Source organism: Aulonocara stuartgranti, assembly GCF_965226115.1.
Source record: "Aulonocara stuartgranti genome assembly, chromosome: 11".
In the NCBI taxonomy this organism is placed as follows: Eukaryota; Metazoa; Chordata; class Actinopteri; order Cichliformes; family Cichlidae; genus Aulonocara; species Aulonocara stuartgranti.
The window spans coordinates 8,140,333-8,166,910 of NC_138947.1; the positions used below are offsets into that span (position 1 = coordinate 8,140,333).

Below are 26,578 nucleotides of genomic sequence, written 5' to 3' on the forward strand. Positions count from 1 at the left end.
CAAATGTTAAGCAGTCTTCCAGCTTCTCCACAGCAGCCATCGTGGACATTTTTCACAATGGTATGATGCTTATTGCTTACAAATGAAACCAAGAAAAACTAATAAAAATAATAATAATTATTATTATAAGACTTTGTGTGAACAGCCTACAATAAGCTATCTTAAAGCAAACACTCACTAAAAGAGAAGAGTGCATTTATTTCTATGGAGAATCCTAAACTTGCTTGGCAACTTAATTTGGAAACAAATGCATCATTTTCCTGTAGTTTGCATATCTTTGCGTACTAGACAGTGGTAGGCCTTAGCTATTTATAACATCACAAACTAGACGCCTATATCAAAATTACAGAGAACCTAGGCAGAGAACTAAAACTGATCCTGAAGTGATCTAGTCTGCCAAACAATATAAAATTTACTAATTTAAATAAATGTCATTAATAAGACTACTATAATAAGTGTTTTTTGTTTGTTTTTTTTAAAGAAAAAGGTATGAACACAGTTTAAACGTACAGGGTGTCAAAAGAAAACTGAGGACTGCAGTAGAAACTGACAAGAGTCCAGCCTGTATGTCATAACTGCCAACACGGATAAGCCGATAATACTGCACTATGGTCATCAGTCAAGTCAAAGAATAAAGTTTCAGGAGGAGAGATGACTCCACTCAGGAAGGAACATGACACGTCACCCAGTGGATCCAATTTGATCTGAGATAAGTATCACCTCACCAAGAAGAGATTGATGTTCAAAGGTTCAGGCTGAGCCATTGACGAATGCAAACCACACAACCTCTGGTCTGCAATTATTATTTAAAAACAAACACACTTCTATTTAAGGACATTGTTTCCTTTATCTACATCCCGAAATAGCCGCTTCCAACAACAATGCTAAAAAGGCTTTGGAAATGCATGGGAGCAAGACACTCATATCTATGAACAGTTCCTACCACAGAACACACAAGTATGATTAGACAGGAGAAAAATAGAATTTTAAAGCTGAAAACCCAAAGACAAACAATATGGCAATCTGACACAGCAGTAGATGGCTCATTTATATTTGAATGCTTAATTAACAAAAAGCAACAATGGACGGAGAAATGCCAAATGGGAAGTCAGAATGAGTGGGACTTACTTCTGAACTGGAGTGGCTTTATTCTGTTTCCAGACCAGGTACACCGAATCAGCTAATTACTTAAGCTGAGCTTTACAATGGTGCATTCAGGAATACCTAGGAAGACTGAGATATTAGCCACAGGCAGGGGCTTTCACAGATTCTGATACATCCTTCAAGTTCTTTTTGTTGTTGTTGCAACTGTTGTATAGTATCTCCTCTAACAATACCACATTAAAAAAAAAGGACTGCAGCCACGTTTCTACTTTCTGACACTCGAGGTGGCAGGTATCCACTGGGTGTAAGGTGAACTGAAGTCAACCATCTTATCATAAAAAGAAGAAGAAAAAAAAAAAGATAGTGTGATGTAGTGAAGTCCAGTATCATGGAACCATTGTGGTGCAAAACAATCGCTAATGAACAGTCATATGAATAAAGTTGTTCATAAATTTGTTAAATTTGTCTGTAAATCTATAGAACTGTAATTTGTCCTTAAAGTTTTGCAATGTCATCTAAGTAGCACTGAGTTGCAATGTGGACTATATGACACAAAGTGGTTTCAATATTTTCATGGCAGGTTTCTTGCACAACGAGCACATAACAGATCATATGTACTCTTTGCTTCTGTTTGTTTCATTTATTTTTTACAGACTGTTGACATCCATTTATAAGTAACTGAGCATGAATGAAAGGCTTGTGTGAGTTATAACAAGGACAGGTTTGTAGCTGCTTTTATCAGAGAGAATGTGCATGCACATGTCTGCTTTTTGCATAAATGACATTCAACAGGCGTTTCTCTTCTGGGCAAACCAGTTATAGGTACAGATTCCAAAGAAGCGTGGGACACTAGTGTCAGCAGAGATAAAGGCTGTGAACGGGCCCCAGCCACCAAAAGTAACAGAGTGAATGTTTAGCTTTAATGTCTGCAAAATGTAGTGTAGAAACTAGGATTTGATCTAGCACTCAATACAGGCCATTTACATTTTATTTAAACTTGTTTAGCTCAAAGAAACTCCTGCCATTAAAGGAGAGCCATCAGCTGATACTTTGCACAGTTATTTAAACAGGTTCTCTTCAAGTCAAGCACAGACTTAGTCAAAGGTTTAATTAAAGTTTCCTCTCAAACCTTAAAGTAAACAGTGCAAGCCTCTAATTCTGCACCAGTGAAGCAGCTCTGAACTCTTGTTTTGTCTCTTTGTGGCTAGTAGGGCATGCAAGCACTTAACTTTTTAATCTAACAAATTTTGCTCCCCTTTTACGCAGTGTTAAAACAAACTGCGAAAACTGGGCCTATCTTTGTATCTCAGGGTCAGAGTTCTCAGAATTCTACAGTGTGCAGCGTCGTTAAAGATTAACTTCTGCGTCAGCTGACTTCTCAGAAACACTGCTTATTTTAAAATCAAGGGGCGGGCTGTTGCTATGAGGAAGTAGAGCAACTTAACCAATACCATCTTTGCCAGGTCCTCAGGCTCATGTTTCAAAATTGCAAAAGAAACACTTGAGCAACTGAAATGGGTTTGACTTGAAACCAAAACTGTTTTCTGAAGTTTACTTTTGAATATCTCTGATGGGAGTTAAGGCAGACTGCCTTATCAGAGGAACTATAAAACAAAAACCTAATGAGCTGCAGACCAAAATCACTAGTTTTAAATGTCAAAGGGGGGTATATTGACTGATATCCAGAAGAGTTCTGCAGTCTGAGTAAAGACAGATTAGGCCCAACCATTTTATCTCTCTGCGTGGGTAGTTTCTGTGATGGTATGTGCAGACAAAGGTTTCTAAACCACTCCTCAAACTATCCCACGAAAGGAATTCAAGCTGATGTGTTGGAGTGAGCTTTTTCAGTTTACAGCTTCACTATTGTATCTGAACGTAACTAATGCAGCTGGAAAATTAAAAAGTTTAAGAAAAAAAACAAAAGGTATATTGTGAGACTGTCACAGAATTCATCTTACAGCTTCCCTTTGCTGCTACTGACCACCTATCCCAGTGTATAAACCACAATTACTTTGAAATTTGCAAGCGCAACACCCATTTCAGCAACTGTTTCATTTTCAGTTCAATACAAAATCTTTGTTTTTACATTTGTCTAAATTACTGGCATTTTCAGAATTGGTTTGCCAATATGTAGTGACAGTGTGCTTCCCTCTTTTTGTGCACACCACTTTTGCTCTTTTATATCAGATCTTCCACTTCTTACCGCTGGAAAACAGCTTTAGTCCTTCAGAAGGAGAAATACACACACACACACACACACACACACTCTTCCTAGTTACCAGTCTCAAGGTTGTTTAAAGATTGTGTGCTTCACACTGCAGAGCTTTCTTTTCTGCATACCCAGTCCATTCGGGTATTGCGCAAACTTCTCTATGAAATTACCTCAGCCTTAATTCCCTATTGTCTACCAGTCTGTTCTTCACAGTTAACTACAGGGGTAACCTGGGTGGTAGATAACATTAGCCACAGGAGAAGACTAGGGTAGGCCTGCTGTGGATCATCACCATGGCGAGACACACTCCATTTCTTCCTGAGACCTGAGTGAGTGTTTGTCCTGTAACCCGAGACAACAGGAGGATCTGAACAAACATGGGTGAAGCCACGCATCAGGATTGCTTTCAACAAAACAGCAGCAGAACACCGTAGAAGTCAAGTGTACTTTAGAAACCTCCTGGATGGCAAAGACTTTAAAGATGTGTGCAGTTAAAAGACAAACTAGAATAAACTGCATCAACGCATGAAAATATACCCAGACATTAAAAATGCAAAGACCCAATCAAATGTGCCATATGTGATAAGTCACTAGTCTCTAGGTAGCTAAAAACACAGGAAGTAGACAATGTTATGTAATTTCAGGATGTTATGAACTCCTTTAGCCTAGTTTCACAATCTGCTTGTTGAATTCAGTTATTGTGCACCAGCTCTTTGCAGATAATTTGCTACAGATGCACCTAGAAGTGTGGATGCAGCTGAGCACTTAGTGTGAGGAAGGTGCTGCTGCAGCCTAAAATTTCTAGGAAATGGCAGCCATTGTGCTGCATTTGGGTTGTGGTGTGACTGTATAAAGGCTAACAAATGTGTAGGTGTCAACTTTACTGCACAGGCCTAAATAAGCAGCATTAGAACTAACGAGCATAGATTTAACCAACTTCCTGCTTTTGCGAATTTCCTTTTTAAGCAAAGAGTGTGAAAAGGCCAAACTATGTAAATTAAATATCTTTAATTGATCTGTACAGTTGTAGCTTACAGCTGGATCATAGACTGCTTTCTGTTCAAGCACATAGCCTCAGCCTCCCCCCCAACTGTTCTTAGTCCTTGTTCAGCTTTTCAACAGATTCAAAATTTCCAGAATCCTTTTACAGTCAAAAGTCCATGTTGTTGGTCTTGTCTCCTAGTGCAGTTCCAGCATTTTCATAATCAGGAAGTACTGCCACACTCATGCAAATCCACCTCCTCCAGCACTCTCTTGACTTCAGATATCCTCAAAAGATTGTAGAAGATCTGAATGGATTTTGGAAACTGGAATCATGCAGGTTTCGCTTCCTAGTTTTGATCTGGGTCATTCTTACAAACCACTGCCACCAAAGCATTATACAACAAAATATAGTGAGTAAACAATCATTTAAAAAAGACTAGCAAAAAAGGAAAAAAAATGTCTTTTTCCTTTTTATTATGACATCTTTTAGCAAAAATAGACTTCTGAATTAAATAATGTATTTCTGAAACATTTTTTCCTTTTGTCCATTCCACCTCCCGAAAGCGGTTTGAAAAGGTGTCCAATGGGGAAGGAAAAAAAAAAAGAAAAAAAGAAAAGGAAAAAAAAAAAAAAAAAAAAAAAAAGGGTTGCTGCTCAGTGTCCACCAAATTCACCTGATCAACAGGGCCAGTGTTGCCCCAATACCAGCAAATCCAGCAAAGGCCATGAGTGTGTGCCTGACTATCGACTCAGGGTCTGCTACTCGAAAGAACTCCACAAAGCCATCCTGGAAAGGAAAAAGAAAGATGGGGTAAGAAAGAGGCAGATTATGTTCACTGGGCACAAAATACTTTCTGGGACAATAAAAGGAAGTTATGCAGTTATTTTCCCCCAATCATGTCACTACTCACCCATGCATTGTTTTTTACAATCCAGTCTCGCTGTTCAGACAGCAGGTATGCAGAAATCTCTTGGCTCACTAGCGCCACGTAGTTGTCCCTGCCCTTTTCCTTCAGGTGCTGAGCGACCACTGCCCCGAAGGCCATAAAGCTGACAATACGACCCCAGTTGGTCGTGTGGTCTCCAAAGAGGCTCTTCGCTACAGCACCGACAAATGACATATCCTCGTCTCTTTCATCCAATGACAATTTATTAATCATTCCTGCGAAAAGAAAATTAGACTAGATCAGAAAATCGAAGTCACTTATTTTAAGTCGAAGTTTAGTGAAATGTGTAAATTCTATTTTAGTATATTAGCAGTTTGGTCTCGGTTTAAAAATTGCAAGCTTGTGGTGACTTGAAGCAGTTAAAAGGCAGCCTGTGAGTGAAGCAGACAAACGCTCTGAAAGGTCTTTGTGCAAAATCCGCACAGACTGGTTTCAACTTACCGTTGTAAGCGTATCTGTGCTTTTCTAATACGTCCGCAACAACTCTTTTCATCGTCTTTAGTGCTTTGGTTTCTTTTCGTTGAGGCTGAGAAAGTCCAATAAAGTCACCCAAAAAACTGTGAATAAGGAGTTTCGTTTCTCTCTCCAGCTGCTCGTCGGATTCACTGTCCGAATGAAACTCCGGGGTGCTCGGCAACGAACCGTCTTCCTCCCGGTCCCGGATAGCTTTTGTTTTATACCCGTTTGTTGAGGTTACCTCGAGGTTGTCCGGCCGTTTGGGGGTACCATTGGACACAATCCCATTGCTAGAGTCTTTAGAGGAGCCTGTGGCGTTCTGCGGAGAGGAATTTCCCGATCCGTAGTGCATTGGTCCCTCCAAGACTCCATTTTGAGGAATAAGATATTCCATTAAGGTGCACTGGTTCCTTTTCAACATCATATAGTTGGCCATCTTGTTAACTTCAAACGAACACCAAACTGTTACACGAAAAATACTTCGACAAGAAAATCGGCGTTAGGCTATATTTGACAAAAAGCTAGCTTCTTGCCTAACGCTTCATCTCTGGCATTTTCTCTCGAGCGGAAGCAACGCACTGAAAACGGTTGAGTCCGCCTTTTATAGTCCTCACTGACGCACGACGTAGGCGTGGAAAAATTTCCAGTTTAAACCGTGTTAGGCATTGTCATAAACACTCCCAAAATTACTTCTAAAAATTTATAATAACAATACAACTGAAAACACGCACAGAGGTTATAATTAAAACTCTGTTGTTATGTCCTCATTATTATTTTCCTACGCTTGGCAACATAACAACAAAAATAATAATAATGATAAAGCAAAGTAAAATATTTTAAACTCAAAGCAAAACACAATTTAATTTAACTAATAATAATAAAGTAGTTTAAGACTTTATGGTTAAAATATAATGTTAAAATTATAGTGTATTGGATTATCTTCTGACAGATGTGTTGCACTGTAGAGGGACATTCACCTAGGTAGGAAGTGACACCATTACACTCCTTTGATATCACTCCAACACTAATCTACCAATAAAGGAGTATAGGAAACCATCATCTTAAATCTCCGAGCTCCATAACGTGCCATTGATTTACAACAACCCTATCCTCACATAAGCAGAAGTGCATTTGATCTATGACAGAATGCCAATGTTGACGCATTTCCTTAAGTTAAAGAACTGTCTTTGCTTTGCCAATGTCAAAATATATCCTAATTAGTAGCTTTCATCACCTTTCATGTTATATGCTGGTATAACAGAAACACCTAGAATTTTCCATCCTGGCTCGTCTCTCACACCTGCATGATTATGCCTCCCCCTAGTGTTAAATGAAAGCTTGCGCCTCCTATGCGTTTGTGTGTCTGAGAATGCTTCTTCCTTCTTCTGTTTTTTTAAAACCCAGAACATTCCGGGTTTTGCGCCTCATCCCAAGATTTCTTCTGTTGACCATGCAAGAAATCTTAGGATTTAATCAGCAGCTAATTCATCTGTTTAACATGTAACAAGGATGAACAACTGAACTCATAAAACAAAACCCCACAAAAGCACCTTATTAATGTAAAAGTTTATTTCAAATACTGACAAAAATCCTCTCACCTACTTCCACACAACTTAAACATTCCAAGTACCCTTGTACTTCTGAAGTCTTAAAATCATTCCTGTATTCTCCAGTCATCCTGTTTATCATGTAAACCCTTTTTTTTCTTGGAAGCAAGGGTGCATCTGATTTCCCTGCAGTCTTGGGCCAGGATGAAATATACTAATTATGCATTAAGAGAACACAAGAAAAAAAAATATTACTTGCAAAACAAGAAAACAGATAAGGTAAAAGCAGCACAAAAGTACTTCAGAGCACACAGCCTGTTAATTATTTTATACATTCTGGCACATATTTATCATAGCTGAACAAGAGACACCCTGTGTGTTGGGTATGAAACATACCCAGCTATTTCCTCTTGTTGCACTGCTCCTTGCAAAGCCAAACATCAAGTAGCATTCAAGAACATCTCTCCACTGTTGTTTCATAACATCACAGCATATTAACCTTTTCTTTATTTAACCTGGGCTTACTTCTTGAAGCAGAAATAATGTAGGCTTTTTAAACACAACACAATAGTCTGTTCTTATCAAAGTGACAAAGCAGCTCAGAATTTTAAGATCTGGCTAGACCACACATTTGTTCCAAACCAACGATGCATTTATACATACATTTTTTGGAATCTGCACTTAAGTTGAAGTTTAACATAGTTAACATGTAACCAGTTTTTGCCACAGGAGCTTTATGACTCTTGAAGTGAGATGCTTAAAGAGTCAGACTGGCAGAATCAAGAGGACAGATGTTCTTTACAGGGTATGCTCTCTTAGATTTGTCATTGACTGAATCAGCAGCATTTACACATATTTCCATTTGATACAGATTCACATAGCCTCTGCGATACAATAAGATACAGCAGAAGTAGTGTTAAACAGAAAGGAGAGAGGAACCATTGAATCAGAAATAGCTTGGGCTATGAAAGAGTGGAACGCAAGTGGGAAACAACAAAAATAATTTCCTGTTTAAGTCTATTTACAACAGCTGGAACAGAGAAAAGCAGTGCATTCATACACCACCACAACAACAACAAGCATATATGCACAAGTCAGTCCTCTTTCACCCACTGCAACTTTGACACATTTTAAAGTCTCATTGAAAAATAAGTGAGGTCGAGAACGTGATGGTGCATGCACCCTGTTACCTAGCCTACGTGGTGGAGTGTGCGTTTGTGAAGGTTCCCTGAAGCAGTAATTTACACTGATTCTCAGTGAGTGCCGGCATCCAGTTCAGATTCTTGACTGTGCGAAGGGCGCACATTCAAAGTATAGAGATTTAGCGATCGTTCCATTGACCTGTTTCAGAAGCTGAATCACGATAACAGGTGGGATTACCCCCTCACCATGTGTTATAAAATCTCTCTCTGCTTCGCAAGTGTTGGCGCTCCTGCAGATATGCCCTGTTCCACTTTAAGCCCGTGATGATGCGTTATAGAGCTGCACTTATCAGGTTGCCTGTCGTTTACCCTCTAACACCCCTGAGATCAAACATCCATATGAGTAGTGTGAGTTTTGGAGAGAATAAACTTCTACGACGTGCTGGTAGTAATGTAGGGCAATACTCCAGCTGAGATTTTAGTGAAGTAGTTGAACTTTTTTTAAACTAAGGTTAGTGTTTCATTATGTGAACTGCAGTGAAAGGAGGTCAGCTGTTAAGGGAACCACTATGACATACTGTTCATTCTTAAGTATTAAAACATTCTCTTACATGAAATTAGAAATCACTGTCAGAATTAGGTTTTTTTTCATAGTCAACCCTTAAATACTAAAAAAAATTTACTTTACATATGGCCTTGAAAGACACAAGTATGACTGCAACGACTCTGGGTACTTTTTGTCATCTCAATGAGACTTTTGTGGCTGGATACAAAACCTTTAGAAGTGCTTGCATCAGTGCTTCAAAAATAGCCAGAAAGATATGTGGAAGCCACATCACTCCTTACATCTCTAGCCAGATCAGTGTGGGCTCAAAGCTGCCTCATCACATTGCAATGTAAGCAGGATGATTGGATAGTAACAGTCACATTGAAAAGACAAGTGTATCCACAGCCTCTGGGCTTGCAATATGGAATTCGGCTCAGTTGTTAAAGCAAAGAATATCCAAGCCAGAAATCCTAGGGTGTAATCCCAACTGAGTTGATTTAGCACTACCATTTCTCTCAGGCATGCTAGCCGGTTTAGTCCTTAAAGCGCTAAGCTTATCACGAGTTACGTGCTTGTTTGAGTATTATTTACAGAAGCATATACACTATGCAGGGTGCTTCCCCCCCAACAAATCTTTTAGGCTCATAGTTAGCACATATCTTGATGCATCTCAACAGCAACCACACAAAGGCTGAGCTCATAGGCTGGCAGGGTTCCCAGCCTTTAAAAATAATACCAGGATATACTCAACTGGCTCCCACCCTGGGCAGCAAACAGGAGCGTGTGTACATGGATTGTCAGAATAGCATAAAGCAAAGCAAGTAAAGAAGTGTGACTGTGGACATTTCAGGACTTTAGGTGGTTGTTTTGATCACTTACTAAGCAGCTGCTCCACTCCTGTTACAAAAGCATGTTAATTTTTTTTTTTTTTTTTTTGTTACATATTACAAACATGCAGCCATGTTTTTTTTAAATGAGAGAAACAGGAGCAAAAGGTGTAGGAAATAAAAGCAACAGAAGCACACAGACAGAGAAAAAAGTGTTTCAAATCCCTGCCTGGATGAGCTGCAGCAGTTGTCGTCAGATTATATTTGACTGAAGTGACTGAAGGGGTGAGATGCAAGGAAACTTCCACTCATTTCCCAATAGGGTGTTAGTGAATGCCAAGTATCCCTTAAGCTGCCCCTCACAGATTTGGTAAGCAAGCAATTATTCACATATATCTTCCAAACCCTCCCGCTGAAGCTAGCTACCAGCATAGAAAGGGAAGATGAAGCTCAAAGAACACATTGTGATCATGGTTCCTAACTCCCGTACACACATTATTTTGGTGTCATTCAGGATGCAAAAATGAAAAAAAACAACAAAAAAAAAAAATACTATACAGAATACAAAGTGCATTAACTCATCCCATCCTACCCCTGCCCGATGACACACACACCTACTGTAATGCATCTTGGAACACTGAAAACCAAGATATAAGGGAGGCGGTAGCGCAGAGTGCACAGAGGGGGCAGAGCTGTGCGTTGTGGGAAGGCAGAGAAGGCTGTGACCTTGTGGGCCGCCTAAACCTCCGTCCCTCCCATCCCGCCCCACCCACATATAAGCAAATGGAGTTTTAACTTATACAACTCTGCCCGATATGTTAAAGCCAGTGGTGCATGGGGATGTAAAAGGAAGAGAGGGGAGTGGATGGACATATTGGGGACACAGGTGAAGTGGAGGAGGGATGCTTGCTGGGAATCCCGGGGGGGAAGGGGGGGAGGGTGCTTCTTGAATGACAAAGGCTAGCCAGCTAGCTTGCTGGTCACCAAGGAGGACTTCCTCTGGGGTAGATCTTGTGGCGTGGGAATGTGGTCACCAGTTACCAGATTCTTGTCAGGCCCTGCCACAGGAAGCTGTTTGTTCTTCATCTTGGCCTTGGCCATGTTGTAGTCACCCGAATCAAAGTACTTTTGCTGCGTGAAAAGAGAGAGCAGAGGTGCTACAAAGTTTAGCGACATGCTAAATACTGAGAACAGTGCTTACATATTTGTACAAAGGGTTATTGCTGATTGCACTAGTGCTATAGAAAACTTTCCAAATGTATTCCTGTGTAACAGATGGAGGAAAATTCATACTCATCTTTAGCAGCCTGAGTTTAACTACCATATTTTTTTAATGCTGAACACCACAATCATACCCATAAACCAGAACAGCTTTAAAAACCGGTTTTGTGTGTGCCTAATAAAATTTGAAACAATGCTAACTGAATGTAGCTTTAAGACCCAGCCGCATCATCTTCTACCTCCTTCCAAATTGCCTTTTATAAAATGAGGATACAGTCACCATATAAGCTGTAATCATTATAAAGCATGCTTTGCATTTCCTTCTTTAATATTGTTCCTTACTATAAATTTAACAGTGTTCAGTTTAACAGCTAAAGAGAACTAGAACCAGCACAATAACAAATATGTCGATAGTGCTCACACATCAGAGAAGATACCACAGTGGTAATGCTATTCTCTTTAATCAAATCATATGCTTATGTTTCAACATTTAAAAAATTTAAGTATGAGATTACCTACCTCCTCAGTCTCTGATAGTGTTTATTATCTTATGATAAAACGCTTTTCCCTCTGAATGTCTTGGCTACTCCTACTCCTACCCATGTTTCCCAGAATGACTTTCAACAACCTCTAGAGGTGGAAGCATATAGAGCATGTGTAGGTGGAGAGAGACATACAATTTTAAATCCGGGAAAAGTGAGATTGGAGTTAAAGTTTCCTTTGGGTGCTCTGTTCTGCAGTTCAAAATACAAATTAAAGTTACTCTGTCACACAAGCTGTACTGCACGTGCCATCAATCTAGCAGCTTTGTATTCCAGTCTATTGAGGATGGAGAAATTATTTTTCTCTTCGTTTCAATTAATTTACCCTTGTAGCACTGATGAATCAACAACTCAATGGTGGTTCTAGGTAGAGCCTTGATTCTTTGGTTTCTAAGGTGAGCATAAACTTTATCAGTTAGGTTTTTAGATCGCTGATATCTTTATTAAAAATTAAAGATATGTTCACTGCAATTACATTCAAATTGTTCGTTGTTCAATAATAGTAACAGCAGCTTGACCATACCAAAACAACAGCTATCCTTTTTCAATTTTACGTGGGGTGCAGGTGTTTAATGACTTGTTTTCTGAGAAGCTCTCATTAACGCACAGTCCTGTTTTTCCACTGCTGTTGCGGCTGCTGCTGTCTCTGATCGCATCATAGGCAAACTATAGTAACTCACTCCTTTTTGTAGTCTCTTCATCAGGAAGTCTGACCCACCGGGTCTCTGGCCCAGACCAGGATATTTGGCCTTCAGCTTCGCCTCTTCTGCTTTAACTGGGTTTGCATTTTTCTCTTGAGAGTCCTGTAGAGACAAAAAAAAGGTTTAACCCTCTTGTTTTGCAGAAAAACAGGGATCCTTTAAAATGTCGGTGGATGCAGCTTCAGAAAAGTTCACAACTAGAACAGCTGGTCATGTGATAGCCACTCACTTCTGGCCACCCTGCAATTCTACAACTTTTTCCACAAAGACTACAAGTTTACTGTGGAGCACAGGACCAGTACATTAAAAACACCTAAAAGTAATGCTGTGAAAGGGATTCAAAAGCATGACAGTGACTAGCGGAAACTTCATATACTCCATGATAGCATGAGTCACAGCATGACTGTCCTCCTCTTACAGTCTCTCATAACACCATAATGCCTGAGAGGAAACTTGGTACGACCAGGGACCTTAAGAATGAATGCTGAATGATTTTAGAAGCTTATGATAGTAACAAACAACTAAAGCTCTATTGGAAAGTTGTGTTGCTAAAGATCTTGTGACCAAAATATTGTTTATGCATATATTAAAAATAAAACTAGAATGTATAAAGCTGAAATCTCAAAATTACTATAAAACTAAACGCTGTAACAGAGTCCATTATTTATAGTAACTGAATTCTGCAACTTTCCATTTTTTAAACAAGACACAAAATCTATGCTATTAATTGCTAAATCCTATTGTGATCTTGTGCTCAACTGTGTTTCTGGTAATAGTAACTACTATGTTATGTAGTCATACATTTAGAGAAAATCTGAAAATTTGGGTCAAGAAATAACAACATGACCGGGCTGTCCAAACAATGCTAGGCTTAGATTGCTGAAGCCTACAGTGGGAATTCTGAAACAATGGAAGGGCTTGTGCTGATGCCTCTGCCGAATACTAGTAAAACTAGTCAGACATTGCCATTCAAGTACCCGACAGGTAGATACTGAAGCTACTAATCTGGGGCACCACCCTGTGCACACAGCAGGAGTCAAGCGCTTGACTCCATGTTAAAACTATTTCAGAAAACAGGCTAGTGCAAGACTATAATGGACAAACTCCAAAGGGCATTTAGACATTCCTTATAAACACACCTCAAGTGAGCTGCACAGCATAGACCTACTTCCACTATAGAGACAAGATAGGGCACTCAGCCTATAAAGCTTGCTGGGGCAGGGATAAAATGTGACCCAGGACACAGAAGCCGATGAACAGATTCCCTTGGGGGGGTGGGGGTGGAGGAGGTGTTGCACAGAGTGTGCTGATTCACTTGGGTCCATGAAGAGAAATTTATGAGGTACTATATTTGGTTTTGATGCAGGGAAACTGCAGATTCCAACACAGTCTTTGTGTACACAGTGGAACTGGGGAATATTTAGTTACAGTATAACTAAATATTCCCCTCAGGAAGGACTGTCTTTTTTTGTTCACTTAAAGCAACAGACAGGGTTAAAAGTCCTGTTTATAAGGTTTGCTTAAACTACTGGAAAAGCTTAAATGCACAGGCTGTGTCGCCATACGAAGAGATGAAATATTAAAATAATATTTCCTTTTGTGGCATCAGCTTAATTCACACAGAATCTCAGTAACAAAAACTCATGATTCAAATTGAGTTATGACAATATCAACAGTCATAAAGCAACATCTGTCACTGCAATACAAACAATTTCTATTCCCTTCAACTTTATGATTAGTAGGGCATGAACAGTAATGCACGGTTATAAACAGAAATCAACAAGTTTGCCAAGCAAAGTCTGAATTTTTAACTTCCTACCTTGTAAAGGCTGGGCAACGTTTAGTTTCCACTTTTCATTAGTTTTCTCGTATTGAGTAACGCAATTTAGATATGTGAATAATAAAAACAAAGTTAAAAGTACTTAAAATGAGAAAACTAGACTTTACATTATAACCTTTGCTTTATAGTGTTAGGACTGAACATCTTTCTTGTAAAGATAATAGATACTGACATTAATGTTAGCATCCACCACGGGTGTTTATCTTGTTATTTCTGCCCCACTGTTGGTACAGTGTAAATAAACTTAACGAGTGTCAACACTAATCTAACAGATACTGACATAAGAATGTTTGGCAAACCCTCGATCCTAATAATGGACTACATGGCATCGCTGCTGTGCTTATGGCATAGTATGGAAATGCGGAAGCACTGCAGCTGGTTGTCACAGTCAGTGCAAGACCACCAGGAATCCAGAAACTGCTAGCCATTCAGGAAAGACAGTTTTCTATTCGACTTTAGCGCAGTTATCTTTACTTACTCAGTGTGCACTGAGTGAAATTACCCAGTCATGCCTTTATCTGGAGACCGCAGGCCACACATTTAGTGTGTAAACCCCCCCTCGGGTACAGACCAATGAGGCCTGAGCTGCTGTGGACTCGCCAGCCAATGACACCAAGCAAGGGACAAAACAAAGTGACACACAAGCAAGGTGCTTCTATGCTATGGCAGCTACAACTAAACCACTTCCATTATACAGAGCAGCTCATATCGGCTGTACGCATCTTCCAGGTCTTCCCCGGTGCATTGGTGCAGCGCTAAGCTTACTGCAAACACTTATGCTAACTGATGCTAGCCACTGCTTAGTTAGCATGCTCTGAGGTTAGCTAACAACATCAAGATAGCAGGCAGAAACCCACCTGTTTTTCGTCCTCGTAGTCCACCTGAGTATCCAAGTCCAGGTTTTCTGACGACATTTTGTGAGTGTGGAGGACACGCAGGTGTCTCGTCGGTTGCTGGACCAACTCAAAGAGATGATTATTCAAGGTACCGTTTTGTGTACCTGTACTGGATCTAATCCTGCTTTTCTGAACACGACTGCTCTCCAACAAAAATGGCGTAACGACATATGACATCACCGTTAGGGCCGGCGTTTCCCTTGTAACTAACAAATACAGTAACCAATAGAAGTGGAGTAATATCCCACACGAAGCCAATAAGATTACGTTGAATGTGTCCCGGCTGTGATTGACAACCGGTTGGCCAATGAAATTACAAAGTGAAGACGGAGGCGATGCGGGGGCCGCGCTGCATCAACACAAATCACCACAAAAACATATTTGGGGTAAAACGTTAGTTTTCAGTTAACGTTTGACATATCAAATCAAAATTATAACAATAAAAAAACAAAACAAAAAGCGGTAGACAAAAGGCTCTGAAGCCCTCTTTGTTTTTAGTTTTTATCTCCCTACTCTGTGATTGGCTCCCTGGTGGTGAACCTGTTGCTGCCATTGATTTCTACAGGTTGCTGCCCGTTAAACATTTAGCGGGAACCTTTATAATAGCTAACACCAAAAGGTTAGCTTTTATTTCCTAGTTCCCCAGAACGACTGTACCGTGTGTTTCTGGTTATTGTTCCCATGTAATTACAAGAGCATAATCTATAGAATAACTTCACGGTAGGTCAAAGTAGTGTGCTAGAGACAAGTAGAGGGCTACATCAGCTAGAAACTAGAAGGTCAGCTAGCTAGTTGCGATTTACAGTAAGTACAGTTTTCTGAGTAGACTCCTATCTGTCCTCAAATTTTCTCTCTTTGCTTTGCTTTTTTTTTTTTTTTTAAATTTTGTTGTTATTTTTCACCAAAGGTATGGCGTGTGCACAGCAAGTGAGAACATCACAGGTAAAATACATTACTCATATGATTTTATTGTGATGTAATCCTGCAAACACTAAGTTGCTTAGCTAGCAGGCAGTTTCCTTTTTTTCCAACGGCAGTTTTTAGTTTTGTAAAAAGTAGTTTTTGTATTAACAATGGATCACTATTAGTGCAAGAGCCAAGGCGTCAACATTATTGAAATAATGTGGAATCACCTTTAGTGGGAATGGAACAAAAGGAAGGCAACATCCAAAGCAGAGCTTTGAATGTCCTTCAAGAAGTGATTCATTCATGTATGGTTTTACTGCAGTAGCAGTGTGTTTGGGATTATTGTTATGCTGAAAGATAAGATAAGATAACTCGTTATTGTCATTGCACAGTCATACATAGTACAGTAGTACAATGAAATTGGAAAACTGTCCTACGTCGGCACTACATATAACACAACACAACACGATATGACACATCACAACGCAACAGAAACACAACACAGTATATTAACTTAGTAATAAAAAAGAAGAAGAAGAAGAAGTGTATGTGTACTGCACACTGTTATTATTGCAACTTGTTATAAATATAAATATTATTATTGTTATTGTTATTGTTTTTACCGTTGTTACCTCCCCCCCAAAAAAGTCCAGGGAGGTAGCCAATCAGGTCAGCTATTTGCATTGATTAGGGCTATTGCCCTCTTGTAAAAGCTGTCCTTGAGTCTGTGTGCTGTGGTGTAGCTGGAGAACCATACAACGATGCAATATGTCAGCACACTTTCAATGGAGCAGCGGTAGAAGACGGTCAGCAGCTCCTTCTTCAGGTCCATTTTTCTGAGGATTCTCAGAAAAATGAAGCTGTTGTCAATCAGATGCTTTCCAGCTGCTACTGCATGGTGGATCAAATCTAATGTTACTTTTTTGCATTCATAATTACACTTTTGACAAGCTATCCAGTATCACTGACCCCAATCCATAACAGAGCCTCCACTGTGTTTTACAGATGGCTGTAGACACTCAGTGCTGTACCTCTCTCCTGACCTCTGTACATATTAATGTTGATTTGCAACAACATTTTCATATTTGGATTAATTATTTCATTTGAACTGTTGTCAATAATCTTCAGTCCAATTCTTTTGTAATGTGGCATACCTCAGCCTTTTCTTGCTATTTCAGTCCGTAAGAATGGCTTCTTAAAAGCCACTATTCTAGTGAGACTATTTATAATGAGACTTAAGACTTTTGAAGGACATGGTACAGATACTGAAAGCCAATAAAACTGCTGTAGATAGTTTTTAAGGCTTGCCACCTTTGTCCATCACTTTTCCAGTTTTCTAAGATTTCATTGTAAGAACACACGGCACACTATGCTGAGATATGAGATATACTAACAGTAGAGTCACTTGGTTTGTGATAAAAGTATTGTTTGTCATGCATGTTTCATAAGTAATTATTTAAGTTGCATCATGGGTGAAATAACATCAGTGCTTTTTTTTCCAAATATCAACAGACTTACACAGAAACAAATTGTGGCACTAATATTGAGGTCCACAAAGATTAGAAAAATTCTGTTTGTGTATGTATTAAATAAGGTGCTATAGCTGAAACGCAGCTGTTGGAGGGCAGGATTTCTAATAATTGTGTTACCTGTCATGACTAAGCAGTGCTGAGTCTGATTAATTTGTTTCACTCATACAGAGCACTCAGCTGTTTCCTAATCAGATTGTCTCGGAGCAGCAGTCATTGGTTGTTATGAAGAAGCTTCTGGCCATTGCAGTATCTGGCATCACATACCTCAGGGGCATTTTCCCGGGGAAAGCCTATGGGAAAAAATATGTGGAAGGTTAGATTACATATGAACCTAATTTGACTGTACATCCTATTAGCTTTCAAGTTCACTTACCTGGAAAAAGTTCCATAGAACATTCACGCGTTCTATTTTTTCTTTTTAGATCAGCAAGTGATGATCCTCAGAGAGGAGCACAGCTGTCCTGGTGCCACTCAGATTCTTCAGTGGTAAATTACAGCAGCTTGACATTTGCTAGCAAGAGCTGTTTATTAGGGTCACTAAAGCCAAATAGACACCATCTTGTGGAGTCATATCAACTGCTCCATTGTGATGTACCAGTTTTGATTTTGTCTTCCAGTGTTATCCCTTTGACAAAATCTGTTCATAGACAAACCCCTACAGAGGTACTTTATGATAGTTCTCGTTTTAGTAGGTGTCACCAGAACTATGTTTTACCATAGGTAGACAAACAGACCTACAAGGTAAAAATAAGACCATCATATCTTTTGTGGTTGGTCAAAAATTGAACTTGATTGAACTTGGTGAAGTTGAAATGATATTCTTGATCTGTTTTCATCAAGAAGATATTTACATGCAGTGAACAAATATAATCTAATTAGTGCAACAGACAATTATGCTTCATAAATAAAACGTTCTAGCTCTTAGGGTCATGGAAAATGAGATGAGAAGTATATTGTTATGTTACACGCAACAGTTTCAAGTGTGTAACAGTGTAAATAAGGGACAGGCTGTTGAAGAAATTAGTTTTTTTTAAATTTCTTTTAAATTTACATTACAATTAAATTAATGCCAGTTTGTTCATCAAGAAATAATTTCAGTGGCTCCTTGTTCTTGTTTCATTTTTTGTGCTTAATTTTAATTATTATTTTTTCTATGGATCATAATTGTTTTTAATTTCCACCAGGATGCAAGGATGTTTTGATGCCATCGAAAAGAAATACGTAAGTCACATTTGACCTTTATCAGTCAGAAGATTTGTAATGTACACATACGTTAGGGGAGATTTAAAAAAATAAATTGTAATTTCCACTTTTTTTTGTATCAGAGCAACTAATGCAGTCAAAATGTTGTTTTTTCTTCCTCACCAGCTTCGGACAGTCATTATATCTGTGAGTATTTTGCTAATACTTGAATGTGTGTTCTTGAATAATGACTCTTTGTATTAAAACCAGTTAGGGTCAGCCTGGAAAAGCGAGTGTATCTAACACATGAGCAACTAAATGTCGGAAGAGCTGTAATGTTTTAGATAATTTAGTCTTATATTCTATGCGGTACTGATGTTTGTCCATTTGGCCTTATTTTTTAGATTTATACCGACCCAGAGAACCCACAGGTAAATATCAGGTTATCTTTTTGCAATATTCACTGTTTAACAATTTGAAGGCTGCTCCAGTCTACAGTCTGCATGCCTAAGTATCTATGGGCAAGATACTGAACCCAAGGTTGCTGTCCCATGTGTTCATTGGGGTATGAATGTGTGTGACCGTTAGATGGAAAGAAACTGGTTGTAGAAACAAGTTCTTGTATTATTGGGTGAATGAGGCACTTTGAGTAGAGTAGAAAAGTGATATATAAGAAGTGGTCCATTTTCCGTTTACTGTCTCCATAGTGATTACCTATAACATCTGGCATGTCGTCTTTTTCAGAAAGTGACCGAGTTTTACCACTTTAGGATCCAGTACTCTGCAGCAGGGGCACACATGGATTTTGAAAGGTGGGGTGTGTTTATGCTTACAGATTACACTCACGTATGAGAAAGTAACTTGAGTTTCTGTTTTAATTGTTACCTAGTCAATCTTTGAATTTGCCTGTCTTTCTTCGGGCCAGAAGTTGCTTGAAAGTTGGAGAAAAGAAGTGAGGAGCTTAAAGAGTTTTATGTATGAGTAAAACTTAAACCCAAGGTGATATGTCTGTTATTGTGTCAATAAATCGAAGCCTTGAAAGAATGATTACTATATCATTGTATCAGCACTGGGCTACAACTGAATTAAAGGGTGGAGCTCTTAACATCTCTCCAACTGCATCATCTTTGAAATGTGACTTCAGAGTGACTGGCTTATGTTAGACCACCCCAAGAAACTATATACCCTTTACCTGCCAGTGTAATGATTGTCTGGCAGAGCAGCTGAAGTAGCGGGCCCTTTTATGCTCATTTTTCTTCTTGCTTGACTTTCTTGATCAGCAATAACAACATCAAAGTCTCATCAATGTCATGTGGAAACACCAGGAAAGCCATCATCCTGCTGGTGAGGAAGCTCTACACTGTGATGCAGTACCTGGGCCCTCTGCCAGAAAATGTCTACCTCAACATGAAGCTGGCTTACTATGACGATGGTAACACTCACATCAAAATTAATGATTAGCATTAATTATATAGAACCCACATTTTTTTAAGGCTTTGAACATTTTTATTATTATTTTTTTATTAATTCATTATACCAATCACAATAAAGACTCTTAAATCCAGTGTTTTAGGTGGTGCTGCTTGATGTCTCATACGTGCCCCAGCTTTGATCTTTTTTGGCAGTTATTCAACAATGGTGATGTGCTTTTGTGTTTTTTGAAAAGTAGACAAAAAGAGATGAAGGTCTGGGTTTAGATGATTCATACGCAGGAAAAACAGAAAATTTTTCAGTGTGTTGTTACGATTTGCATATTTTCCTCAAATGGTGTCCAAGTGAATATTAACATATTAACAACAGTTCATTAACTTTTTTGTTTTTTTTACTGCCACTAAGTTTCTACACATACTCACACATTATATATCTATTCAGCTAATGCAAGTATCTAATCACACAATAACATAGTGAGAAACCCAGCCCATGCGCCAGACAGCAGTTGAGAGTACCCAGCCCTCTTGGAGTCACTGGATGGGGTGCTGGAGAGTGCTCCATCCAGAAACTTCATTGTTTCGCAGAGAGACTGTAACACTCATATGGGCAATAACAATGTGACTTGGAAGAACTGCCTGCCCTGACTTTGAATGTGGCATGGTCATTGGTTCAAAACAGGCTGGTCTGCGTATTTGAAAAAGCTGCTGATTTTCCCTTTCACTGTTGCTTCACTCTGTGTTTGCTTTTTTATTTTCCAGTTACTCCTCAGGCATACCAACCACCCGGCTTTAGGGAGGCTGACTGTGACACTATGGAGTTTGAACAGGAACCTGTCAAACTGACCATGGGGGAGGTGGTCAGCCCCTACCATACCTTAAAGTTTGACATGGCAACAGAAAGACACAGGCTAGAGCAGGTTAATTGAGAGAACTGTAAGATAAAGGGATAGAAAGTGATAAAAGACATTAAAATGCATATAAAGGTTTTTGTCTTTCTTTTTCATGAGGTTTATGTTAAATGTGCAGCTTTTTCATATTAGCCCTTCTGAGAGCTCAATAAGGCATATTCTTTAATTATTCAGGTGGAGGAAAAGTGGGTCTTGAAGATAGATGAAGAAGATGCCATCACCCAGGTCAGTGGACAAATACTTGGTTTTTTTAGCCCATTAAGTGATTTATGTTGTTTACAGTATTATTTACCCTGCGTAATAGCACATTATCATTTTAGACACAATAGTCTTTACAATGGCCAAAAAAGCATTGCTAAATGTGTTTTATTTACATAACCCTGGTAAATCAACATGATGTGTATAACTCGTTGTCATGTTTATAGCAGATTTTACAAATTTTCCTGCTTTTTTTCCTCGAAAATGTGCTCTACATATTCATTTTATGTTAGAATGAAGTATGTTCTTGAGATCATTGTCCAATGCACTGAAGTAGTAGCTTCACTACTAACATACAAAGTGGGAAGTACCTAAATGATGCAAAAACCGGTGAGTCAGTGTCAGCATTTTGTCATTGTGGTAAGTTTTGACATTTTCCAGTCATGATGTTCAGTAAAGCTGTTGTAACCCCATAGAGTGAAGACCCTAAATGTGTGGAGGAGGCTCAAAAGGAGAACACAATCCTGGAGAACACTGGTAAAAATCTGTAAACATAAAACAGTCTAAAACAAAGCAATAACTGAAAGTCTCCCATCTTATTTTGTTAAACTTATTTTCAGGATGTCTCAGTTAATAAACTGAAAAATCTTAAACTGAAAGATGTAGAATAAATATTATTGCTAGACTCTGTTAGTAGTCTTGACTAAATATGATAATAATAACTCAAGCTGAACTAAAACAATCTTAAGGTATTTGTGTTTTATGAATTCTAGAGGTGCAGGTGAGCTGTCATGAGGAGATCAATACTTGTGAGGAAGTCACAGAGGTATGTATGACTCACTGATGATGCTCAACACATTGTGAACAGGTGACATTTAAAAATATATGACGACTTGGCCGTTAAAATGCACTATATCTGTTACATATGCCTGTGGTTTGTAGCTTTGTTGTTGTTTGTTGCATCGACTCAAAATATAAAAGCCAAACCAAAGAAAAACTTCTTTTGAGAAGTTATAGGAGAAATTATAATATTTTGTATCTGAGCATTCTGAATATTGATATTCTAGCGTTTTTTGGGAGCTGAAACTAAAAAAGTGTTTCAAGAACTGTTTTGTAAAATTGACTGGTTAACTGATGTGGAGGTTTATGGCGAGGTGAGGCTTATCCCCTAATGTTTCCATGACAGATAGAAAAAATAAAAATAAAGATCTGGATTTGATTCCAAATGTTGATCTTGTAGCTGTTCATCGAAACTCTTACTATGAGGTCCAAAGAGATACAAGTTAAGGAAACCATTTATGAGACTCAATAAAAGGAATGAAACAGTTAATGCATTATTTTTGTGAATCCTTGAGTTAAAGCTGAAAGTCTGCACTATTTACAAAAAAACAGTGTTATTATCCAGAAATGTGGGGGGTTAACTTTGCCTTCAAGAGCGCTATAAATGCTAATACTAAAAAGTTAAGGACCTCTAATCTGTTCAAAACGCAAAAATGCTGACGGCAGCCGAGTGCCTCAAGTGTACTTAATAATCACTGGCTTTAAGGATCATCTCTCCTCTGTCAGATGGACACTCTGGTGAAGAAGACTTCTTATATGGAGGTGGGGACGAAAAGGACCAGGAGTGGAAGGATCATCAAGCCAACTATGGTCAGTCTAACATTTAAAACCTATTAGCTACACGTCCTCGCCTCACTCTATTACAGCTTGACAACCCCCCCCACACTAAAACACTTTGTAACTGTGCAGAAATTGAAATTGTACTTATGAAACTCTCTAGAGTTTGTAACATTTTGAACAGTGGAAGACTAGTTGCCTTTTTTAAGGCAGCAATTACTATATTATCATGTAAACCTGATGTCTTAATCAGGCACATCTTTGAAATATATAATAGATATGGGCCCAATAAGGTCATCTCTGCTCATTTAGGATGTAATGGTCTTCAAGCACAAAAAGTAAGCACAAAATCAGGCATGAAAATGGTCATGTAGCTGCTTAAGTAGCATTGCTAACATCTTCTGTAATAATGAAAACTCTTTTTATTATACAGACTTTTGTAGATTTTGCAAGGTTGGAAAAGTAAAGTGTGTTTCTCTACGTTTGTCAGCAGGAGACAAACCTAAGCATGCATGGGCAACAAACAGACTGTAGTTAAATAAATGAAAATAATTTGGTAGTTTATCCAAAACTACTACCTGTTGTCAAAAGAAATGTAAATGTGGGTGGAAACATGTCCTCACATGACCTATCACTCGGTTCGTAAAAACACGATTTGATTTGTTTGATAATACTGCAGTATTCGTGCATAACCAAGATGTGTTCTGCAGATTTAGGATTAATAAGTGGAAAATGCGTAGGAACCGTTTGTTCCACAGATGAGTCAACACTGGTCGCTTTGGTTTCTCAGAGTGGGATGGTGCCTGTCAGTAGACACATAAAGCCGTGCTTTACTAAATGTCAAATGCATGTTTCTTCTGCTGTTTTCAGGCTTCTCAGTTTCCCACCAGTCAGGAAACGCCGTCCACCGACTTGCCTACGAAGAAACGTAAGTTTAGCGAGCCTAAAGAACGCTACTGACATCACAGCCTACTGTTAATCCAGCAGTGATGTTTTTTCTTTTTTGAATTTCGATTTTGATCACAAGTTCCACAGTTTGATTTTTAGAACGTGTTACTGACTTTTTTTGGTGATGTTTCAGAAACATTTTGAGGTTGTGCCATTACTGTCCGATGGTTAGGTTTGTTGTTTGAATGACATAGTGATCTGAAATACATTGTTAAATGATGTTCATCAGTAATGTTGGAATACCTATGCCCAAAACAGTGTTTGTTACTTTTTAATGGTTGTTTGTTTTATTGTAACCATTATATATGCCCTATGTATAAATCAGTTTGCAAACTTTAATTAAATAGAAAGAGGGCATCAAAGTATAACCTGTGTTTTCAACTTGTTAGGGGAAAGGGGAACAAGGTACTACAAATTTGGCTGTAAATTATAAAAATGAGTTTTTACACATAGATATTTTTGCTGTATTTCTAAGTTTGTGCATTTATTTGCTCCATAGTGTAAGGGTTTATACATTTTCCACTGGAGTGACAGAGCTCCAGTTTAATGAAATATGCAGCACTACCTGCTGTGTCAATATCTTATGAATAAAATAGGGCATTTAAATTTTTTCAGATGATACATTTTTCATTATTAGGTGTCATAAAAACACTGTGGTCATTTCTTGATTTAGGAAAAGATGATGTACTCAACCACTAAAGCTTAAGCACTGAACACTTTCAACCCATCTCTGAAAGAATGTTTAAAAAAACCCTGCCTGCCTCTTGGAAAAACAAAACCTCAGTCTTTGAATAGACCCTGAAATGCCACCATTTGCATGCGAGGTGCCTTAAATGAAGCTGTTAAGTGAAAGTGGATTATATCTGTACACAGTGACCTTTGGGCCCAGATAAGGGCCCATCAGCAGCCTCCCGCCCTGCAAGCTGTGTGTTTTTAATCTATTGTTTTTCCCAGAGAGAGGGACATTTGCTGATAGACTGCCTTAACCCACTGCAGATCAATACTGCAGGAAGCCTTTGTGATGCATATCCAAGCAGCCTGCCCCCTCTCCCCACGTCTGCAGCAGGCCAGAGTGGAGAAAGAGAGACTCCATCAAATCAGCCCTCACTTCCTAACTCAGGCATTGTCTTGGTCGTCACATTTATTTCATAGTCTTTGTGTTTTATGGGCATTTCTGAAAACAGAGAAGCATAAAGCAGAATGGACTGGGAAATCCATGGTGGACAATACCCACTCACCGATGCGTTGGTGCTCTTTATGAGCTGTGAAATGAATCAGGGTTACCTAACCTCTCAGCCTGACTTTAGTGCCCTTTTCAGCATTTTTATTATTTTAACAGCAGGAGATTCTCTTGCTGTTGATAAGTGATGAAATGCCTTGACAACAAAGGCTTCTTTACAGGTGTTTTCATGTATTGTTGATAAACAGTATCTCAGTTATAGTAGAGATATTGTTACAAAGAAAAAATGCCTCAAGGCCTGGAAAATATAATGGCCTGACAAATAAAAATATTGAGAAATTATCTTCACTCAAAGGGGTTAACCTCTGGTGATTCAAGACTTTAATGCTTAGAGACGCAGACACTGTTCACATTTTTGTTAAAATTGTAAGAATGATATAAGGCCATGCTTTAAGGGTTGGTCAGTGTTCCTGTTAGGCACGTTCCAAATATCTAATGATAAAGGGTGGAAAAGAAATCTAAATTGCATTTTTACTTAGATATCAGATGAAACCATCAATCCTTCATTTGATCCTGGGACTCTACATCATTTCTGTACACACACGTCCCACAGAAATGAATTCTGAAATTAAATTCAGAGACACACGTCCAGTGGCCAGTGTTAACAGATCAATCACCTGGTCAAACAGCAGGAGGGGCCCACCGGATGGCTCTGCAAACCAATCACAAATGTGGGTTCGGATTGTCTAAGTCGATAGCTCTGGTCCATGGCTGCTTATGTACGGTCAAGGCAAGACACACTGACAGGCTGATGGACAGACAGCCGCAGTCCATCCCAGGGCTCCATATAGATTAAAGCCAGCTTCTGTGGGCCTATAGTGGCGTTGCAGTGATTGTGCCTGCAGGGCCTATAGGCCCCAAGGGGAGGCTGGGCTTTACAGCAATGGGGGAGGAGCACAGGATGGAGTGGACATCCAGCCCAGGGACCGTGACCCTTTTGACCTTGCCAGAAGGGCAGCAAATGTTTCCGAGCTGATTAGCGCTTCCCCAGCAGAGTGCCCTGCTCACAGTTAACCCCTTGGAATCAGATAGTTGGCAGAGATATTGGATGAAATCCAGAAAACATGTCATTCACGTATCTTCTGGAAAACCACATAAAACAGTGAACCATATCTCAATGTATTCTTGATCACTATAATTAATGTTACTATTAATACTATTACTATTGCTTCGCAGTATTTTTTCTTTTCCTTATTTTACTGCCTTTCACCGATTCTCCTTGAAAATTTTGAACTTTGAATTTCCGAATTTGAAAGAGAGTTGCAAACAGGACTTTCCAGACAGTTTTATTGGTTAATATGATTAAAAATGTATCTTAATATATATTATTGAAATAATTCCTTCTGCATAATAAGTAGAAACTCACGTGCATTCTGCTAAAGCAAAGCAATTTTATAAAATGTAAGATAAAAAGACATTAAAACAAATTAAAGAAACTGAAACAATTAAAAATGCAGATCACTTTGATTTTAAAGTGTTACAAATAGATATAAATAAGCAAATACTCAAAACAACTTTACAAGATGTAAAAAAAAAAAACCAACAGCCTTAATTTAAAAATGTATTAGTGTTGCACATGTTTACATGAATCTCATGTTCATTCTCCCACAGTCTGAAGTAATTCAGTAAAAGGACGAGATGTCCTTTTCCT

General features: G+C 38.8%; 3 protein-coding genes across 5 annotated transcripts; 1 reads left to right on the top strand and 2 right to left on the bottom strand.

Annotated features, from left to right (window-relative positions):
• Positions 1-4,309: 4,309 nt before the first annotated feature.
• On the bottom strand, positions 4,310-6,291 carry mcl1b (MCL1 apoptosis regulator, BCL2 family member b). The gene is made up of 3 exons (XM_082551302.1): positions 5,689-6,291; positions 5,212-5,462; positions 4,310-5,087 (listed from the first exon to the last, which is right to left on the bottom strand). The coding sequence occupies exons 1-3, from the start codon at positions 6,137-6,139 to the stop codon at positions 4,971-4,973; spliced, it is 819 nt and encodes a 272-aa protein (XP_082407428.1). The 5' UTR covers positions 6,140-6,291; the 3' UTR covers positions 4,310-4,970.
• Positions 6,292-7,252: 961 nt separating this feature from the next.
• Positions 7,253-15,178, bottom strand: ensab (endosulfine alpha b). Its single transcript, XM_082551303.1, has 3 exons — positions 14,928-15,178; positions 12,210-12,332; positions 7,253-10,897 (listed from the first exon to the last, which is right to left on the bottom strand). The coding sequence occupies exons 1-3, from the start codon at positions 15,141-15,143 to the stop codon at positions 10,727-10,729; spliced, it is 510 nt and encodes a 169-aa protein (XP_082407429.1). The 5' UTR covers positions 15,144-15,178; the 3' UTR covers positions 7,253-10,726.
• A 19-nt stretch (positions 15,179-15,197) lies between these two features.
• Positions 15,198-24,297, top strand: hormad1 (HORMA domain containing 1). Of its 3 annotated transcripts, none has more exons than XM_082551299.1 (15): positions 15,198-15,352; positions 15,874-15,908; positions 17,573-17,717; positions 17,827-17,890; positions 18,589-18,625; positions 18,773-18,793; positions 18,991-19,017; positions 19,331-19,398; positions 19,867-20,018; positions 20,776-20,933; positions 21,099-21,149; positions 21,599-21,659; positions 21,896-21,948; positions 22,689-22,772; positions 23,610-24,297. In XM_082551299.1, the coding sequence occupies exons 1-15, from the start codon at positions 15,274-15,276 to the stop codon at positions 23,697-23,699; spliced, it is 1,125 nt and encodes a 374-aa protein (XP_082407425.1). In that variant the 5' UTR covers positions 15,198-15,273; the 3' UTR covers positions 23,700-24,297. The 3 variants fall into 3 exon arrangements, with proteins under 3 accessions (XP_082407425.1, XP_082407426.1, XP_082407427.1); XM_082551300.1 differs by lacking the exon at positions 15,198-15,352 and adding an exon at positions 15,359-15,770; XM_082551301.1 differs by lacking the exon at positions 15,198-15,352 and adding an exon at positions 15,359-15,585.
• Positions 24,298-26,578: the final 2,281 nt, after the last annotated feature.

What these genes read in the sequence shown, in the direction of transcription:
- hormad1 (XM_082551299.1), top strand. Translation starts at nt 15,274, where the DNA reads ATGAAATTACAAAGTGAAGACGGAGGCGATGCGGGGGCCGCGCTGCAT. An exon ending in GCCACTCAGATTCTTCAGTG is followed by an intron (nt 17,891 to 18,588) that starts GTAAATTACAGC and finishes AATTTCCACCAG; the next exon opens with GATGCAAGGATGTTTTGATG. An exon ending in GGATCATCAAGCCAACTATG is followed by an intron (nt 22,773 to 23,609) that starts GTCAGTCTAACA and finishes TGCTGTTTTCAG; the next exon opens with GCTTCTCAGTTTCCCACCAG.
- mcl1b (XM_082551302.1), bottom strand. Translation starts at nt 6,139, where the DNA reads ATGGCCAACTATATGATGTTGAAAAGGAACCAGTGCACCTTAATGGAA. An exon ending in GCACAGATACGCTTACAACG is followed by an intron (nt 5,463 to 5,688) that starts GTAAGTTGAAAC and finishes TTCTTTTCGCAG; the next exon opens with GAATGATTAATAAATTGTCA. An exon ending in TTGTAAAAAACAATGCATGG is followed by an intron (nt 5,088 to 5,211) that starts GTGAGTAGTGAC and finishes TTTCCTTTCCAG; the next exon opens with GATGGCTTTGTGGAGTTCTT.
- ensab (XM_082551303.1), bottom strand. Translation starts at nt 15,143, where the DNA reads ATGTCATATGTCGTTACGCCATTTTTGTTGGAGAGCAGTCGTGTTCAG. An exon ending in ACTACGAGGACGAAAAACAG is followed by an intron (nt 12,333 to 14,927) that starts GTGGGTTTCTGC and finishes TTGTCTCTACAG; the next exon opens with GACTCTCAAGAGAAAAATGC. An exon ending in TGAAGAGACTACAAAAAGGA is followed by an intron (nt 10,898 to 12,209) that starts GTGAGTTACTAT and finishes CTTTTCACGCAG; the next exon opens with CAAAAGTACTTTGATTCGGG.